The 19,146-nt window shown below is 39.1% G+C and overlaps 1 protein-coding gene across 2 annotated transcripts in view; it reads left to right on the top strand.

The window, feature by feature from the left end:
- kif17 (kinesin family member 17) overlaps positions 1-19,146 on the top strand; it is a 90,548-nt gene that overhangs the window by 58,925 nt on the left and 12,477 nt on the right. Inside the window, exons 8-12 of one of the 2 annotated variants that reach the window (XM_059638052.1) lie at positions 1,532-1,638; positions 7,238-7,413; positions 7,980-8,208; positions 11,446-11,704; positions 14,997-15,082. In XM_059638052.1, coding sequence (XP_059494035.1) covers positions 1,532-1,638; positions 7,238-7,413; positions 7,980-8,208; positions 11,446-11,704; positions 14,997-15,046 — 821 coding nt within the window. In that variant the 3' untranslated portion in view covers positions 15,047-15,082. The remainder of the gene's footprint in view (positions 1-1,531; positions 1,639-7,237; positions 7,414-7,979; positions 8,209-11,445; positions 11,705-14,996; positions 15,083-19,146) is intronic. The other variant, XM_048561144.2, reaches the window with a different exon arrangement.

Raw genomic sequence — 19,146 nt, 5'->3', positions numbered from 1 at the left:
GCCATTTGATGAAGGATAATACCGAATCCAATCTTTATATTCTCTTGTAAGCATTCAGCTGTCAACAATTTCTCACTGAATCTCAAGCATACAAGTGAATCCCTAGCACTTGGATAGAATCACTATATGATAGTTATGAAGATTTCATATTTATTTTTTTTGAAGACTCGTAGTTCATAAGGACTGCTGAAAAATTGAGTAATTTCAAGTATTTGGATACCATTGTTTTGCTTTCCTAAAAGATCAATGAAAGGACATTGGAATATAGTTTTAAAAGACATCTCTGGCAACTCACTTGCTGATTACTTGGACTCACCTCTTTAAAAATCACCTGCCTGGGTTTTATGATAATGATTGATAATGTTTTTATGCAGTTGGAGATCATTCAGTTTTTACTGGAGGAAAGCCTACTCCAGAACTGGCTGCCCAACTCATCTCTCTGTCTTACAGAAACACTATTGTTGTGAGTTCAATATCAATCTTAATTGTCCTGATAAAGAGTATCTGAAAGACATCGCAATACTGTGTTTCCTGATCAAGCTGTCAAGATGGCAAATGTCCCGTAATCTGACCATATGTGTCCCCATGCTAGACTGACTGCACACCTTTTTTATTTTCAAAAATAGCTATGAATAAATATTTTGCCCTCACAATCTCTGCAGAGAGTAATCTATTGATATCTTTCACTTTTTCCCTTACAGGGGTTGGGAGTTAATTTATTTAGTAAACGTGTAATATTGTAGGATGAAAATAGAAAAATAGTGTGTGTGTTAACTAGTTCTCATTAAAAATCAACAATTAACAATTTGTACATTACTGATAACATGAGACTTTTCTGTGGAAATTAATAGAATCCCTACAAAATGGAAGCAAGCCATTTGGCTCATCGAGTCCACACGACCCTCTGAACAGCATCCCACCTCCGCACTCTCTTCCTGTAGTTCCCATAGCTAATCCAACTCGCCTGCACATTCCTAGACAGTATGGCAATTTAGCATGGCCAATCCACCTAACTTGCACACCTTTAGACTGCGGGAGGAAGCTGGAGAACCCAGAGAAAACCCATATAGATGCAGGAAGAATGTCAAACTCCACAGAGACAGTTGTCTGAGGGAGGAATTGAATGTGGGTCCCTGATGCTGTGAGGCAGTAGTGCTGAACACTGAGCCACTGTGATACCCTAAGAGTATTGAGGAAAATTAAGAGTAATCAATCCAATTAAGCATTTTAATTGAAAAAGTTATAGTTACCTCAAAATTAATCTCAAAACATCTTTAAGTTACTTAAGATCTCAATGACATGTGGTTGCAATACTTTGACATGCTCAACCATTTTCTGTTTGACCAGGAGGGTATATGCAAGAGAATATTGAGGCTGCTTTAAAGTCTGTGCATATATTGGCATATACTGTGCATAATGTGCATCTAAGTGTTGACGTGATTGGGGGGCATAAATGTCATTAATTCTAAGGAAGCCACACAAGAGCAATGCAACTAGCACAAAAAATACAAATGTATCTCTATCTCCTCAGATGCACCTGAATTTGAAGAAAGAGCCTCTGCTCAGGAGGTAACTCAGCCATTTAATGTTGAACTAGCGGATGTATGTGAATTAGAACTGAAGCTAGATATTGCTACGGTAAATACTATATTTATACTGCTATTAAATATGTATGCACATTTTATTGGATTAATTTTAGAACTTCTTGTAATAAGATTCAGAATAAACATTAATACACTGACAGCTAGTTTAAATTATAATACAGTGGTGATATATTTGGGTAGTCCTGAACATTAGCACAGAAATATATTTACAGCCTTTTCTGACTCTTATCCAAGCATAGGTTTATACAGCAAAATTGTGATAATTGGAATCACAAGTGACCAGCCTACAAATTTATGTTAAACAAGAGCTTCAACATTGTCAAGGAGGCCCCAATATATTCCTGAATTTCTTACAAATAAGCCCTATGTTAGAAGAAAACAAGTGAAATGACAGTGACACAGTTAATATGTGATGAATTGTTCATGCAGCCAAATATGTTTTCCGTGTTTTCACTGTACTGCAAAGTCCTGGAGCATTTCTACAGCCTTTTGCAATTTCAGCTAGGAACATAGCTGGGTGAAAGAGTGGAAATTCATCAAACACTTCAGGATCGTTGTGCTGAAAATCCTCCTTTTTTTCTTCTGTTGAAACATTCTACCATATTCTTGATGCATGCCTCAAAAAGACTTGAGTCATCAAGGCAGTTTTGTTTCCCTCAACTGACGAGGACAATGTTGACATTCACAAAGCAATGAGGCTTCTTGGGGCTACATGTCACAAGAAGCAGCAGTTTTTCAGTTATATCCTGTTGGTGCAAATGACAGCAGTGACAATTCCTTGTTTTGCCTTCGTCATTACATTTTTTACCTGTAAACTTTAAAAAGTGATCTGGTAAAATAAGTAAACTAAGCCAGTTTCATGTGTGTTAAAAATGTTTCTTGGTGCATGTAAAGAAAAAGCTAGCCAAGTAGCAATTGTCAGAAAAACCTGTCTGGTTCACTGAAGCCCTTTCGGGAAGGAAATCTGCCATCTCTACGAGGTCTAGCTTATGTGACATCAGATTTACAGCAATATTGTTAACTCTTAACTGCCCCGTGGGCAATTAGAAATGGACAGTAAATGTTGGCATAACCGGTGATGCCTGCATCCTGTCAGTCATTTTACAAAGCATTTTGTGCACGATTTTTGGACTAAAAAGTGGCAAGTAACATTAATGCCACACAAATGAGAGGCAATAGCCGTCGCAAATAAGAGAGAATCTAGGTTGTAGATATGCTCGCCGAGCTGGTGGGTTTGGCTACAAATGTTTCGTTACCCTGCTAGGTAACATCGTCGTCAGGTACAGCCTGGGTCGAACTCCCTCCCTAACAGCATTATGAATGTACCTACACCAAATGGACTTAGCGGTTCAAGAAGGCATTTCACCACCACCTTCTCAAGAGTAACTAAGGATAGGCAATTAATGCTGCCCAACCACTGATGCCCACATCCCATGATTAAGTAAGAAAAATGTGTTCGTTATTACGGTTTAACTGTGTTCTGATTGGTTGACAAATTTGTATGAGTTTGGCTAATCCAGAGCTACCAGTGCAGAACTTTGGCTTATCACAGGATTTCTATTGGATTTGCTATTCAGCTAGCAGGAATAAATGATAACCTGAACCTCCAGTTGGTGAAAAGTTATCTGAATTTGACTCATTGTGACTGCATATGATATATACCTTATTTTTAAATTATCAAGTGTTTGCTGGTGTCCACATTGATGCATTTGAAATAATTGGACTATTAAGGCTAATTGGTAGGTTAAAATAAAGAATCATGAAATGAAGGCTGTCAAGCCCATGCTGGCTCTCTAAGAGAGTTTTAGCTCAGTCTCCTGCCTTATTCTTTTGAAGTGCTTAACCAGTTATTTCTTAAAGACTATGATTGAATTTCCTTCCACCTTGCTTTTGTTACCACTCGCTAATTAAAATAGTTTTCCTCATGTCTCCTTTGGTTCTTTTGCTAATCTCTTTAAACCTGTGTTCTCAGGTTCTCAACATTTTTTTCAATTGAAACTGTTTCTTCCAGCTATGCTGTTTAGGTCTGTTATGATTTTGAACAATTTCCACTCCACCTCCTTTTCTCTAAGATGAACAACTGCAGTCTTCCCAACCTATCGCGTAATTAAAATTTCTAATTCCTTGAACTATTCTTTGGCATTCCTTCTGCTGTACTTTGGAGAAAATTCTTTAATCCAGTGTCCAGTACAATTTGCCTTGTAGTCTGAGCATTAAGCAGTAAAATCAAAGCAAATGGAAAATGTAGTCTTAAAATTGTCCTTAACCACAAAAAGTGGTGCTCATATGGTTAAGGTAAACAAGCTTGCTTATATATAGTAGGACCTTGGTTCCCTTTGAAGGGACTGTAATAGAATATGTATTGATTCCAAATCAAACCACTTCAATTTATTACAAAGGTCTGGCTGGGACCAAGAAACTTTGTTTTAAATTGGAAAAAGGTTGAGGATTCTGGACCTACTAAGAGAATAAAGCCTCACAATTCCGTGGTTTTCAGCAACCACCACAAACATTTCTATTCAAGATTAGAACCGTGATACAATTCACAAAACATATCAACTTAATTTTTAATGCCTGGAATTAGTATGATAAATAATGGTCATAGACTGAGGCAGCAAATCCCATATCGCACACCAATTATCAAATGCAACCAAGACAGATTCCACAGATTTCTCAGCAATTATACCCAGGTGATAACCCTCTGTAACATTATTATCTCAGTAGACTTCGCAAGGGGTGATAATTCTTCACTTTTACCCATCTAGTCTTGAATCTCCCTCTCAAGCACTACTCTATCGTGGACTACCTCAAGAATTGCTCTCATTCTGGTTGACCACCCCGCTTTTGGGAATCTAGATTCCCCTGGAATGCAGAAGCTGCACTTGAGCACTCATTCATGCTATAACTCCAGCTCTTGAGCAATATCTAGCATCACTGACTCTATTCTGCCCTTGGGGTTTCCTCAGGGTTTCAATCTTGCTCAGTTATATCAAGCAGATGCTGCTCGTACATTTTTCAGTATCTCAGCTATACTGGCATCAATGCTCACTGACTTTATTTGAGTCTCTCTCAGCTTCCTGCAATACAGAGACAGAGACAACGACTTCTCACTTTCTCAGTTCTCCAGGACTACTTCTGAGCCCTGACTCCAACGCATAGCTCGCTATTAATTCCTATACTTTCTATCCGAGTTCTAACATCATAGTCATTCAGCTGCTCTCGACTCCTCACTGAGTTCTCTGCGCAGAATCCATACAGTTCCACCTGCCTTCCCAGCAGAGCTGGTAAATAGACACTCCGAACATGGAATATACTTCTCTCTTTCTCCAATTGTGACTCGTGACCTATAAATTCTGAACTGCTTTTCAGTGAAACAGTCCCTCCAAATGTCCTGAGCGGCTTATTGAAAACATTGTGACATCACCCTACCCTATTGCTGGACCAATTTGAATGCTGCCATCTAACTACTCATGAAACTGTGTGTGCCATAAGTGTTAACAGTCACCAATTGCTGACTTGTTCCGTTCAAAAATGGATGCAAATAAATGATTTCATCGAGAAGAAAAAGAAGAGGATGATATAAAAGACTAATAACATACTGTTGTTTGTTGATACTAGAAAACAGTAATGCTGTACACACACTAAAGAGCAGCTTAGATTTTTTGTGCAACATCTGTGCAAATGATCAACCATTGAACATTACTGAAACAGTACAGATAAGACTGATAACGGATAACTGAGAATTGTACTTTTATCTACAGTGAAATGTGACGGTGCCATGGAACATTAACATACTTTTAGTATGGTAGGAAAGAAATTTATGTCAAAGATTGAAGATCACATGATTATCTCCCAAGATCAGCACAATTTGCAATGCTGAGTTAGAGGCAGAAGTCTATAAAGAGGGAGGGAAAATTGACAAGAGTAAGTATAGCTGGATTTTTCTTAAAATCAGAGCAGCCAGTTCCAAAGCAGGAAGAATTCCTATTTTCTTTTTTGCCAAGTCTAGAAATAAACAAGGGAGGTTAAGAAAGCATATGGTGTTTTGGCTTTCATTAACAGGGGGATTGAGTTTAAGAGTCGTGAGATCTTGTTGCAGCTCTATAAAACTTTGGTTAGACCGCACTTGGAATACTGCGTCCAGTTCTGGGCGCCCTATTATAGGAAAGATGTGGATGCTTTGGAGAGGGTTCAGAGGAGGTTTACCAGGATGCTGCCTGGACTGGAGGGCTTATCTTATGAAGAGAGGTTGACTGAGCTCGGTCTCTTTTCATTGGAGAAAAGGAGGAGGAGAGGGGACCTAATTGAGGTATACAAGATAATGAGAGGCATAGATAGAGTTGATAGCCAGAGACTATTTCCCAGGGCAGAAATGGCTAGCACGAGGGGTCATAGTTTTAAGCTGGTTGGTGGAAAGTATAGAGGGGATGTCAGAGGCGGGTTCTTTACACAGAGAGTTGTGAGAGCATGGAATGCGTTGCCAGCAGCAGTCGTGGAAGCAAGGTCATTGGGGTCATTTAAGAGACTGCTGGACATGCATATGGTCACAGAAATTTGAGGGTGCATACATGAGGATCAATGGTCGGCACAACATTGTGGGCTGAAGGGCCTGTTCTGTGCTGTACTGTTCTATGTTTTATGAAAGAATCAGTGGAGGAACCAGGATCGTGGCTAGTGTTCTGGTGATGGTGGAAATTCATTGAAGATAATTCATTGAACAGCTTAATGAAGAAGGAGCAAATGGATTAAACTATTTTAAAAAGTAGACTGACACATTTTGGTTTGTATGGTATAAAACTAAATGTGTAGCAATTACAACTGAATGAAGTATGAAAAAAGATTGTCCAGACATTGCTTTATATCAATACAGAAAATGGGAAACCAAAATCCAGAAGAAAAAAGGTAATTCATAAACAGTCATAAGAAATGCATGTTAGTTATCCTTCTGAACTAATATTCCCTGCTTAAAGGCAGAAACCATATTTGTTCTAAAGGAATTCTGATACTTCTACTGTTGCAAAAGCACATATATCGCAAAGGAGCCCTCTAAATAATGATGTACTTGATTTCCTGGAGGCCCAACAGTAGAGACCAGTTAAATCAGGTGGAAATACAGTGGAGGGACACCACATGTGACTGCTTTCCTACTGTCATCTTTGAGAATGTCCCACATTCAGTCCACATATACTCCATGCAGTTAGTTGCAGATCAGGGCATCTTTTTTTTGCTTCCCCTCCTCTGTTATTATCCAGGATTCACCTGAAGTTCCTTTCCATTCCACCTGAATGAAGAGAGTTCCTCAATCCCAAGTTGTCTGGTGCAGATCACTCACACTTTCTTTTCCTCACTTCCACCATGGAATGGGCCAACAATTACTAGAGATAATATAGCTGTTATTAATTAGTAAGGAAAGCAAAGAAATTGTCATTCATATACCCCTAGCTGTCCTCAATAGTTTAATGTTAGAATTTATCTGTTAACCACAAATAACAAACTAGCTGAATATCCATTTTAATACATATGAGCATATTTTTTCAATTAAGGCTATTAATTACTGAAATTCCTGAATTTGGCTACCTGACAAATGCAAAACACTTCTTTCATGATTTCATGTTCTTGTTCATTTTTTCAAGTTAATTGAAGTAGAGCCTGAAATAGCCAAACATGAAAGCAGCACGAAAGCTACACCGATTAATGAAGAGCAATGGTCTCCATTAGATATGCAGCTCCTTAAGGAAGAAACCATGGCTGAACGTCCTCCATCTGGTTCATCACCCACCACTTTAGATCAGGAGGAAGTGCTTGCAAGGTCTGTTCCATAAGTGTTCCTTTGACGCTATAAAAAACTTTTGGTAAATATTGCACAAGAGAAATGATTCAGGCCATCTATGTGAACAACTTACAACTCCATATCTTATTATGTAATCAAAAGTGGCAATCAAATTGTACATCCTCATAAGCAGCAAAAGAGATAAATTAGTTCATCTGCTTTTGTTGGTGTTTCTTATGTCATGTGTGTAAGCCAATTACATTAAAATCTTCCTACTTTTCTTCAAGTAATGCCATGAAATATTTTACATTCACCTTGGAGAGATGGATGGTTAAACATCTCGTCACAAGATTGATACTTCTAGCATTGTAACACTCGTTTAGTTTATATTTATCCTTCTATCTTTCAATCTGACTGCTAACTGATATTTAACAGCTACTTCTTTATGGCACCCAGAGTTCACTAGCCTGATGTAGGCTGCTGTCTCAAAATCCCACTGCCTCTTCATCATTGGGACAAAATGACTGTTTGCTATGCCTCATTGATTGGTCACCCAAAAATCAAATTCAATTCTAATTAATAAAACTATCCATTGTTTATTATAGACTGAAAATGTTGGAGAATGAAGTTGTAGGTGGAGAACAGGCCAAAAATACGGAACTGAAGGAGAAACGGAAACGACGGAAGAAGTATGCAGATGAACGAAAGAATCAACTTGCAGAAGCACTGAAGCACACAGACAGAGATGATCCTGCTATCTTGATCAATGTGTATGAATCTATTCAGGATGAAGTTCGAGCAAAAAGCAAAAACATAGAAAATCTGCAAAGAAAGGTCTGCTTTTTCTTTGTAGTTCCTTCTTACTGTCTTAACTGCCAAGGGCAGGTAAATGGAGTTGAAATGCCCATCAGCCATGATTAAATGGCGGAGTGGACTTGATGGGCCGAATGACCTTACTTCCACTCCTATGTCTTATGGTCCTATGGACATTTGCCTATGCAAGATAATAGAAATTGCTTACAAATGTTGAAAATCTCACGTAAAGCAGTGACAACTCCTCTGAGGAAAAAAGCCTGTGAGCCAAAGCTGTTCACCGAGGCAAGGAAACTGTCATACTGTTTCAGTATTCAAATCCCTTCTAGCCAGTGAAATTTTCAAAGCATTCATTCCCCACTGTACAGTTATCTTGCTGAACCCAGTATGTTTTACTTGTGCTGGCTGTTTAAGCCAGGATACTGGATTAAGTTTCAGTTTAATTGTCTTGTAACAGCTGACTTTTCACCCTCATCCCCCACTGGAAGCAGCTTGTTTCATTCAAATTCTGTCCATGGGGTTTGTAGTAATAATGTTACTCAAGATGCAACTGACAAATGGTACGATTAACAGAGCAACGGAATGTATGTTTTATTTCATAATTAAGCATTTAAAGGAATGCTCACAGACTATTTATTTGAAAGTATGTATTAATAATAATAATTGCTTAAATAGACCTTTTGCATATGAGTTCCTCAGGATAGAATCCGAAACAAACTATCTTCAATTGCCCCATCAATGATCTTCCATCCACCTGAAGGTCAGAAGTGGAAATGATTGCAGACGCTTGCATAGCATTTAGCGCCACTTGCAACTCTGTAGATACTGGAGTAGCCATTGTAGAGATACAACAAGACCTGAACAACAATAAATCTGGGCTAATAAATAACACGTAATATTCGCACCAAGGGAGAATCCAACTGTCTCCTGATGACATTCAAGAGCATTACCATTGTTGTATTCTACACTATCAACATGCTGATGGTTATCATTGGCCAAAAACTGAGGGCAACACTGTAGTTCAGTAGTTAGATAATAAAGTGTGAAGCTGGATGAACACAGCAGGCCCTTCAAGGGTCTAGGCCCGAAACGTCAGCTTTTGTGCCCCTGAGATGCTGCTGGGCCTGCTGTGTTCATCCAGCCCCACATTTTATTATCTCGGATTCTCCAGCATCTGCAGTTCCCGTTATCACAGTTCAGTAGTCAGTACTGTTGCCTCACAGCGCCAAGGATCTGGGTTTGATTCTAGTCTTGGGCAATTGTCTGTTTGGAATTTTCACATTCTGAAATGTGCATGGATTTCCTCTGGGTGCATTGGCTTCCTCCCACAGTCCAACGATGTGCGGATTAGGTGAATTGGCTGTGCTAAATTACTCCATAGTCTCTGGTGATAAACAGGTTAGGTGGATTAGCCATGATAAATGTGGGTTTACAGGGATAGGGTGGGTTCTGGCTGTGGGTGGGATGCTCTTTATGGAAATGGTGCAGACTTGATGGGTCAAATGGCATCTTGTGGCTATCAGAGCAAGACAGCAATGACCTTCTGATTCTCCAAAGCCTCTGCACTATCTCCAATGCATAAGCCAGGAATAAGACGGAATACTTTTCATTTTCTTGGATTACAACTGTTCCAGAAAACTTAAGAAACTTGATACCATCCAGGACAAAGCAGACTGCTTGACTGGTACCCTATCCACCACCTTCTACATTGGGTTCCTCCACAACCAACATACAGTGGCAGCAATGTTCACCATCTACAAGATGCACTGCGCCAAATCACCAAGCTTTTGCAACAGCACCTTCCAAACCAATGATCTCTACCACCTACTGGAAATCTGAAACAAACACAGAAAACACTGGAGAAACTCAGTAGATCTTGCAGCATCTGTGGACAAAGAGAGTTCATATTTCTATCTGGCATGACTCTTTAGAACTGAGTCCCATTTTCTTTGCTTGGACCATCCTGACTTGGAATTGTATCACTCTTCCTTCACGATCACTTGGTCAAAATCCTGGAACTCTCTAACATCATTATGATTGTATCCAAAGCACACAAACTGCAATGAGTCAAGAAGGCAACTCACCGAAAGGAATTAGGGATGTACATTGAGTGCTGACACTGCCAGCAACACCTACATTCCATGAATGAATTTTAAAAATCCACCCCATTTTTTATAGGCACAATGTTTAGTAAAACCATTCTTAATCGAGAAACAAATGTTGAACCTCTAGACTTTCACAACCCTTTTGCATTCAGCCAAATCCACAAATATCACAAAAATAATGATCAAGTGATGTGTCTTTGCTGACATTGCTTGAGGAAGGAACGATGACAACAGAACGAGGGAATTTCACACTCTTTTTTTAAATAGTGCCTTAGGATCTTCATATATGTCCAAAATAAACAAGAAGAAAAAGTCTTGCTTAACTTATCATCTTAAAGATGGCATTTCAAGTAATTAATTGAAGAAATTCCATAGTAAATAGTACACTAATATTACCCTGATAGACATAGTGCTGAGTTATCTGTTACTTTCACATTTCTCACTTTATTCCCCCCAACTGTACTCTCTTGATGAACACAGCAGGCCAAGCAGCATCAGAGGAGCAAGAAAGCTTGATGTTTCAGGTCGGGACCCTTCTTCAGAGATTTCTGAAGAAGGGTCCCGACCCGAACAGTCAAACTTTCCTGCTCCTCTGATGCTGCTTGGCCTGATGCGTTCATCCAGCTTCACACCATGTTATCTCAGATTCTCCAACATCGGCAGTTCCTACTATCTCTGTACTCTCTTGATGCACTGTTTCTGGTGAAATTTGGTCTTAGTCTGACTTTAGTGGTAAATTTCACAATGTTCAATTGCAAATCAAATTCAATAAAAATTTTCTGACCATTCTACATAATGGTCACAATATGGGTGAGATGGAATAATGAAGAAAGAGATTACATTTTCAGTGTATGTGAATTCAGAATAAACCCAATGCTATTTAGGTAGAATTTCAGCAAGAAGCAAATCTTTCTTTATCCAGCACATAAACACCCTCTGACCTTATTTCATCTCATCCTACTAACTTCTCCTTCACTTCCTTTCTGCCTCATTATTAATAGCATGCAGTCTTCTTAAATGCATATTTTCCACATTTTCATTACAGTTTGAGTAAAGCATTATACCCAGAATTCCCTATTTTATTTATTAGTGATTATTATTGGGCCACAAAAGAATTTGTTTGTTAATATGTTTGTTGTTTATCTTCCATAAGCTTAAAGTTGCAGAGATAGAAATCTCCGATCTCCAATCTGAATTTGAGTTTGAACGTATTGACTACCTGTCTACCATAAGGAAGCAGGAGCGAGAAAACATTTTGCTGCAGCAAGTCCTAGAAAGAATCCAGCCACTAATCCGGCGTGAGTGTAACTACAGCAATATTGACAAAATAAAAAGGGAAAGTGTTTGGGATGAAGAAAGTGGTTGTTGGAAATTACCGGAAACAGTTCTTCAAAAAATCACACTTCCTTCTGGTAAGTGACAATGGACATCTTTGTCTAGACAGGCATTTCTCTTTATAAATTTGACTCAGAAACATGACAATATCTGCGGAGAAAACACTGTGACTCATCTTTCAATGTTTTTCTCTATGCACATATACTAATGAAATGCCATCTGAAGTGAAGACTTCAGGGCAACATGCATTTATGTAAAACCCTTAAGCATGCCTCACAGAAGCAGTATTAATCAAAATTTGACAATGAGGCAAGAAAAGAACATTAAGACAGGAATGGGGATAGGTTTTGAGGTGAACCTTAAACAAGAAGAGAGAGGCAGAAAGATTCCAGAGCATGAAGCCAAGGCAGTTGAAGACAAGATCACCAATGATGGAACAACTAAAATCGGGAATGCATAACATGGCAGAAGTGAAGGATCTTGGAGGATTGTGGGGCTGGTGATTATTACAGACGCAGGAAGAGGAAAGGTTGTGAAAGGATTTGAAAACAAGAATGAGCATTTTAAAATGAAGGTCTTGTCAGATTGGAAGACAATGCACACCAGCAAGTTATGGTACGATGATAAACAAGACTCAGTGCAAGTCCACAAAAAATGCGGACCAATTGAGTCATGTAAGGGGAATCACCATAGAGTAGATAAATATGGAGATTTTTGAAGTCTAGACATTTATTACATTAGAAGGAAATTCTCATAACCAGAAAATGAACGATCAGTAAAACAGATTAACCAATAAAGGTCACAATGTAATAGTTGGACAAAAGAAGGAATAGATTTTATTCAGACTGGACAAGTGTGGTTCATTCTGTAGGTTGCAAATTATAACTGATTTGCATGTGCTGAACAGTAAAAACACTCTGTACAATAATCAATTTCCAGGTTTGATGGGCTAAAAAACAAAGCAGCTGTCCACTTTGCAATTAGACATGAACAGCAATACTTCCTTCCTCTTCCATTATTACTTATTTCTGCTTTGTCACTGTATTTGGTTTCATTTTTCTGGCCTGCTGCATTTGTTCACCATCACTCTCTAACTCATTCTTGGAGAGGTGTTTAGCCTTTTATGAAACTCATATACTGTCCTGGTTTTTGTCAGTGATGTAGAATTGAAAATACTTCATAACAAATACCATTTGATATCAGTGACTTTGGAAGAACAACTAGGATAAATAGCTCAATCAGCACAGTAATAAACTATAGGTGTAATCCTCTGCTATACTAGGAAAGACAGGTCAGCACAACCTGTAGGGTTGAACTGAAGGGCCTGTACTGTGCTGTAATGTTCTATGTTCTACCTTGAATGAATATAATTGACACTTTTATATTCCTACAATCTATTTCTTCCTCCATATAGGAAGGAGTTGCATTGTTCTTTTGCTATTGACACATTCAGTGGCTGAACAGTCTCTTTGGTTAATATCTAATCGGTTCTTTGGATAGAAAATGAAAACTAAAGTAAGCAGTTATTGAGTGTTGATTAGTTAGTTATTGTTTAATTGGTAAATTTGCTCTTTTTTTCTGCAAAAGAGTATTTAAATGAGCACATGATGTGGAACGGTCAGGCCAGTTGGAGAACCCCCTCGTGGGTCTGCTCCTGCACCTTGGCAAGATAGCTATCAATAGATTCAGGCAGTGGACTGTGTAGAGGATTGTAATTCCTGATTTCTTAGCTGTCTATTTTGGCTATGTTTATTCTCTGTGTCCTTAGAGAGGGAGTACACAGTGTCCACTGCCACAGTAGAGGTGTTTCAGAAAAGATAGGCACTGAAGGGGCAGGGATACATTATTTCTCACACGAACACTTTGATTTAAGATTCTCTTAAGTTTTTTTAAAACTTTAGTTTCATTGCCCTAAGGTGCTGTCTTATTTTATTTTCACAGTTTTCATTTTTTTTTCCTAAAGAGATATGTTTGCCATACACCCTTCATTTAATTACCTTTATCTACCAACCAGGCATGCAGTGGTGTATTTTTTCTACTGCCAGTTATGGAGATCCTTAGTGGTGCTCACTGTGTGCAGGAGCCCTGTTGCTTTCCACTGGGAACTTGGTGGGGAGGGTGTTGATGCAGTAGTCCTAAACACTTGTAGACCAAGGTAGTTCATTAGTTCTAGGTCAACTGCATTTTCTGTTGTGCTGTGAAGTCCATGGACCATTTGTACCTAGGTTATAGAAGACTTTATAGTTTTTAATTAAGTTTCCCATCAGACGTTTGGAAACACCTTAGCCCCATGTTCCTAATCTTTGGCCACCTGATGTAGTGGAGGGAAGGAAAATGGATCTGCTCAAGAGCACCGGCAAAGTTGCTATCATAAAGTCCAGGCAGTGGGTCATGGAGGAGGTTGTAACTCCTCACTGCCAACCCCTCTATCATGGTTATTTCCTTAGGAGAGGTGCCCTTAGGAGAGGGAGCACACAATGTCTACTGACACAGTGGAAGTTTTTCCTGACAGATGTACAAGGAGGGCTGGGATGCATTATTTCCCCCATGAATGACATTTTGATTTAAGATTTTCTAAGTTCCTTTACAATTTTGATTGAAGATGCAATGCCCCTAAGATGTCTTGATTCATTTTCACTGTTGGTTAATTTGACTTTCATAAAAGCGTACCTGAATGTATATAGAAGGAAGAGCCAGTCAACACCACAGGGAGATTCTTTAGAATGGAGACATAAGCTCTGTGGTTTTTTTAATTAATATCTTCACCAAAGTATTTTGGTCTCAGTGTGTTCTTAACTAATAGTCTTTGAAAACTTTAACATCCTTCAGAACTGTAATGTCTTGATGAATGCAATGTTACGTGCCACGACACCTTTTACCTGCAACAGGAAGGCATTTACCTTCAGGCCAATGAAGAGGTACATAGTTCTTTTCAATGGCTGAAAGAAGATTCTACTTGTTCAGGAATCCTGTACCCAATGAAACTACTCCCCCCCCCAAAAAAATGATGGGTACCCATTTTGTCCCACCCCTGCCGTTCCAAATCTCCAGGTGAGAATGAGTTAGGAGCATGATTAGGTCACTCAGCCCGTTAAACCTTCTCTGCCAGTCAATAGGATCATGGCTGATCTGATTGTAACCTCAAATCTACATTCCCACCTATCCCCACTAACCTTTCACCCAGGTGTGTTTTTTAGCAAGAATTCTCCGACTTCTGCCTTAAAAAGATTTAAAAACTCTGTTTCCACCACCTTTGAGGAAAATAGTTCCATAGACTCACAGCCGTCTGCCTCATCCTGTCTTAAAAAGGTAATAACAGAGTTAACATTTGTGTCCCTGAGATGTTAATTCTGTTTTTTTCCTTCACAGATGCTGCCAGAGCTGCTGAGCTATTCCAGCAATTTTGTTTTTGTTCCTGATGTACAGCATCCGCAGTTCTTTCAGTTTTTAAAAAGGTAATCCCCTTATTTTTGAACCTCTCTTTATAAAACCTGGTCCTCCACCACATATACCATCACTCCTCACTAGCGCCAACTAGACTTGCCCTGGTGAATCTTCTGAATCTCGTAATCCAACTATATCAACAACTGTCACTGGGATCTGGGATGCAGTCCCACTAGTAGTCATAGCTCCTGGCTATCTGATTGTCATAGAGCTCAGCCAGGAATTCACATTAAAATCATCTGCAGCTCTAAACAGAAAATCTCCAGTTTCTGGCCTCATTATGATGCTTCCTGAGCTATAGGACTCATGAATGAAACAGCTGAGCAGTGTTGTTTAGAACAGGCTGGTGGAGATTTGCTTTGATTGATATATTAATGCAATTGCAATAAGTTAATCTTTCTTTCATTTTTTATTGTCTCTATGTTTAATTGGACAAGAGGAGGAGGAAATGAAGCAGATCTCCTGTTATTTAAACAATGAGCTGTAATCAATAGAGTTGAAAGGCATCCCACACACTGGGTGGAGAGCTGGCACGAACCTGGAACCTTCTCTTTTGGTGAAGGCCTTCAGGTGTAAGTGACAATCAGGTACATGACTAGGCAGTGATGGGACTTCTCCAGAAGCAACTAATCTTAATAGCAGAAATCCTGACCCCACCTGAAGCTGCTGCTCATTCAGAGTTTGGTGGCTATGTATTGTTTGGCAACCCCACCTGGGAGGCAATGGCTGCTGCTGGTGATGCTCCCATCTGAGGCTCTGAGTCACTGAAGGATCAAGGCCCCAAGTAAGTGGTGGCAGTATGAGTATTGTAGAGGAGGCAGGAGGAGATCAGGCGTCAGGATGAGGCCATTAAGTGGGCATTTAAGGTCTCAATTGGTAAAGGAGGCAGAAGGCTGTCCACAAGCATTCCCACCTAGACTAAATCTGGGCAGAAACATGGGGGCAACAAGATTCTGCCTTGAGAAGGGTAATAAATTCTGCATTGTGAATGGCATTGTCAAATTGACTTTAAAAATGTCTGAGAGCAGCAGTTTTTTCAAAGCAGATTTCCGCAAGTGTTTCTGTTCATAGGCATTTCAAAAATGCATTGGTATCGGGTGGACTGTTGGTTTTGTACCTAGTAGAATGGTTTTCAACTCCTGTGCTGCGGCACTCTAGCGTTCCGTGAGAACTGTCCAAGTATGTCATGAAATTTTGTACAAAGGTAATAGAAATCAATGTAAAAGAAACATTGCTTAGTTCTAACCAAAATTACAATGAATACAACTTGTGTAAATTAATCACCAAATTAAAAGCAAGGTTTCAGTCCTTCAGTTTTAAAACAGAAACATTCTAAATGCAGGTGGCCAAAGGGTGAAATTGAGATGACATGATAGTTTTTAATAGTGAACATAGAAACATAGCAACAGTGTTTGTGCATTTTTTATAGATAGTAAAATGAGACAAAACAAGCTAACTAACATATTTAGCTAAGTTGTCTATATCTACATTTCTTTGTGAAATCTATTTTATTTCCCCGATCTAAGATGAAATGGATAAGTTTGTTGTTAAAAGAGGTGATTCCTCAGAGACAATATGATGAGGGCTGTCTGGCCTTCGGACATTCATTGATAGGAGATGCCATTTGCCCCTTACCTGAATTTCTTGACTGCAGAGATTAGTTGGAAAATGCTCCAGTTCTACAAAAAAGTCAAAACACTATTTGCAGACGGGATATTCATCTCTTGCAAACAAAGACATTCAGCACTTCAAGTAATTGAAAAAACAAAATAGATGTCTGATGGAATGTGTGCAGACTAGTTACCTGGTGGTTGAGCTTTTAGCAAAATCAAAGGAGCCCCATATCATTGCCAAAAGAATGGCCTTACTTCCACCCCCGTGTCTTATGGTCTTATGGTCTTAAAACTTTAATCATGCTTGCATGTAAAAAAAAGTTAGTGTTATGTTATAAGCTGATGCTGCAACAGAGATCTACAAAATTCTACTGTCTGATAATATAGTTAAATGGCAAATTGACAATGTCCATTGGTATAGAGATGCTGCAAGAGAAATTAGCTACTCATGAAAAATTTGCTTTATAGATTAAAGAGCCTACTGATATAAGTGCACATTACTAGCAGCTGGCCACTATTCAGTATAATAATAGGAACTCTATTCAGGAAATTTTTTGGTAAGGACATGATCAAGTCATGCAACTGTTAAAGAAATATTTCAAGAAAAAATATTACAGGTAACAGGATAAATACTTGTAGAAAAGACAAGCCGTGCCATGTGTTAGAGCATTTGACTGTTAGAGGAGCCTCCATCCTGGGGCAAGTCAAAATATTTGACAGAGCAAAACCTGACATTCAGATCAACCATTGCATCCTCCACTGTGAGATTTTTGTAGCGAAACAATGTCACCAGATATAGCTGTAATATGAGAGCAAACAATGAAAATTATGAATGATAGTATACATTTAACCAGTAAATGGCAGAGGGATCTAGACATACAGGTCCACAGTTCCCTAAAATTGGCAGCACAAATGGATAAGATGGTCAAAAGAAGACATATAGCTTGCTTGCCTTCATCGGTCAGGGCATAGAGTATAAAAATTGGCTGTCACTTTGCAGCTGTATAGAACTTTACATCAGATACATTTGGAATATTTGCATACAGTTCTGGTTGACATACTATTAGCGGGATGTGGAGGCTTTGCAGAGGTTACAGAAACAGTTTACCAATATGTTGCCTGGTTTAGAAGATATAAGCTATGAGGAGAGATTGGACAAACTTGGTTTGTTTTCCCTCAAATGTCAAAGGATGATGGGTAACCTGGTGGAAGTTAACAAAATTATGAGAGGCACGGGTAGTTGGAGTCTTTTTCCCAGGGAAAGAAATGTCAGTTACTCGGTGACAAAAATTTAAGGTAAAAGAGGGTAACTTTAAAGGAGATGTGAGAGACAAGTTTTTTTTAACACAGTGTGCGGTTAGTACCTGGAATATGCTGCCAGAGGAAGCAGGTACAATCACAAGAGGCATCTCAACAGAGAAAAATGGACTGCATACAGGCAAAAGGTTTTTAATTTAGAAAGGCGTTATGTATTGGCATAGTCTTCGTGGGCCAAAGGGCATGTTCTGTGCTATACTGATCTTAGTTCTTCGTGCATAAAATCACAGCCATTGAAATCACATTTATTCACTATCTTGTTCACAGAAATGGGGGACAAGCTTCAAAGTTTACTGTCACAAATCAAAGTGCAATGGTTATTGTGGGGACATTTCTCTCATGAGCTTTGAAGAGAACTGACAGAGTCCTCAACAGTGCATCAGCTGCCTTACTGATGAACACTGGTGGACTAACCTGGCATATCTGTCAGACATTGTCACTCATTTGAATGAGCTGAATACTAAAATGCAGGGGAAGAACTAGGCAATCCTGACCATCAGAGATAAACTTCAAGGTCTCAAATCAAAACTGGGCCTTTGGCAAGAGACAGTGGCGGGGGTTCAATTGAAATGTTTCCACTAACATCAACAGCCAGATGCAGCTGTCAAGGTGCACAGCCTCATATTCAAGCATCCAAAACACTTTAAAAGAAGTTTGAATTCTATTTCCCCTCAATAAATGTGGAACACTGTAACTGGATAAATGATCCAATTAGTTCATTGTCTTCTGATTCACCACAAAAGCAAACATTAAAAGAGAAAGAGGAATGCACAGAGCTACAGATAGATCACACAACAAAGTTGAAGTTTGAGGGTATTTTTGTATGTGTTTTGGCTGATTGCAGTACATGAATATTCAGCAATCTGTCTCCATGTTTTTGCTGTATTCTCACCATTTCTGGCAACATACCTTTATGAGTTCACTACTGGTATATGAGAAAAACAAGAGGAGGCACTTGTGAGTGGACCAACATTCCCAGGTGGCCTTGTTATCTTTCCTCCCCGGATCAAAAAGCTCTGTGCATGCTGGTAGGCCCTATCTTCCCACAAGATGTTTCCATCCAATGATGAATATATTCACCACAGGTGTTTCAGGCATTTTACATTTATAGATTTGGCAGATTGTGAAGTATTGGACAGTGGCTA

Source organism: Stegostoma tigrinum, chromosome 28 (assembly GCF_030684315.1).
Source record: "Stegostoma tigrinum isolate sSteTig4 chromosome 28, sSteTig4.hap1, whole genome shotgun sequence".
Lineage (NCBI taxonomy): Eukaryota > Metazoa > Chordata > Chondrichthyes > Orectolobiformes > Stegostomatidae > Stegostoma > Stegostoma tigrinum.
The sequence above is the reverse complement of the archived record's forward strand: the minus strand, read 5'-3'. Positions and strand labels throughout refer to the sequence as shown.